This window comes from Mandrillus leucophaeus, unplaced genomic scaffold (assembly GCF_000951045.1).
Source record: "Mandrillus leucophaeus isolate KB7577 unplaced genomic scaffold, Mleu.le_1.0 Scaffold298, whole genome shotgun sequence".
NCBI lineage: Eukaryota > Metazoa > Chordata > Mammalia > Primates > Cercopithecidae > Mandrillus > Mandrillus leucophaeus.
The window spans coordinates 4,481,842-4,483,040 of record NW_012103120.1 but is presented as its reverse complement, the minus strand read 5'-3'; the positions used below and the strand labels follow the sequence as shown (position 1 = coordinate 4,483,040).

The following is a 1,199-nucleotide window of genomic DNA, read 5'->3' as shown; positions in this document are numbered from 1 at the left end:
ACACACACACACACACACACACACACACACACACACACACACACACACAAAGGCATAAATTATCTATTACAGCTCACAGGACTGCTTGGATCATAGGGCCAGTTACCTAGCGGGTATTGGTTAGCATTATTTCAATTAAGTAGAAGTGAAGCTATAAAACAGAGTTTGGACAGCAAGGAGACCTCCAGAAGTCCTTCTTCCCATGGCAGGGAGGACATCGGTTCCTGAATCATCCTTCCCTACCTCTTAAAAGCAGGACTTATTGCAGGTACTTTATTCCTCCAGCCAGAACCTGAGTGGGACAGGTGCAAGCCACTGAAAAAGACCTCCCCCAGCGCAGCCTCGTGTACTCCATCTCCACCGGAGGGGCCAGCCTCCAGTACCCGAACGTATTTCGGATTAATCCCAAGATGGGAGAACTCCAGCTGGTAACTAAAGTAGACTACGAAACAACCCCTATCTATATTCTCAGAATCCAGGCCACCAACAACGAGGACACAAGCTCTGTCACTGTGAGTGGGGCTGCTTGCTATAGTCCCGGTAACCCAACTGGTTGACTCAGGGTCTCTCTGGCACCCACAGAATGTGGATGTGGCAATGAGGAAACTTCCCAGGGGCACATCCTGCAGGTGTGGTGAGAAACAAATAAAGGTGCCCTGGGAAATAAAGATCCATGTTTTTCTTTTTTTCTTTTTCTTTTCTTTTTTTCTCTTGTTTGAGACAGGGTCTCGCTTTGTAGCCCAGGATAGAGTACAGTGGTGTAACCTTGGCTCACTGCAACTTTCACCTCCTGGGTTTAAGCGATTCTCATGCCTCAGCCTCCCAAGTAGCTGGGATTACAAGTGTGCAGCACTGTGCCTGGCTAAGTTTTGTACTTTTAGTAGAGACAGGTTTTGCCATGTTGGCCAGGCTGGTCTCGAACTCCTGAACTCAAGTAATCCACCCGCCTCAGCCTCTCAAAGTGCTAGGATTATAGGCGTGAGCCACTGCACCCGGCCCCACCTTTTTTTGAGGCCCAAGTCTGTGGGTGACTGAGAAAAGCACTGAAATTGGTGGCCAGCTATTGGAATGTCTGGTGGACCCACAAAGCCACTTTGTGGGACAAGGTTCCTCTTGTGGCCCTTTAAATCTCGCTTTGCCTTCACTGAAGGCTGTTGGTGAAATGCACACTGTCCAGAAGTTGAGTGTGGTTTTGGAGT

General features: G+C 48.8%; 1 protein-coding gene across 1 annotated transcript in view; it reads left to right on the top strand.

Moving 5' to 3' along the window:
* CDHR3 (cadherin-related family member 3) overlaps positions 1 to 1,199 on the top strand; it is an 85,633-nt gene that overhangs the window by 62,455 nt on the left and 21,979 nt on the right. The window contains 1 exon segment of the mRNA XM_011986385.1: positions 286 to 512. Coding sequence (XP_011841775.1) covers positions 286 to 512 — 227 coding nt within the window.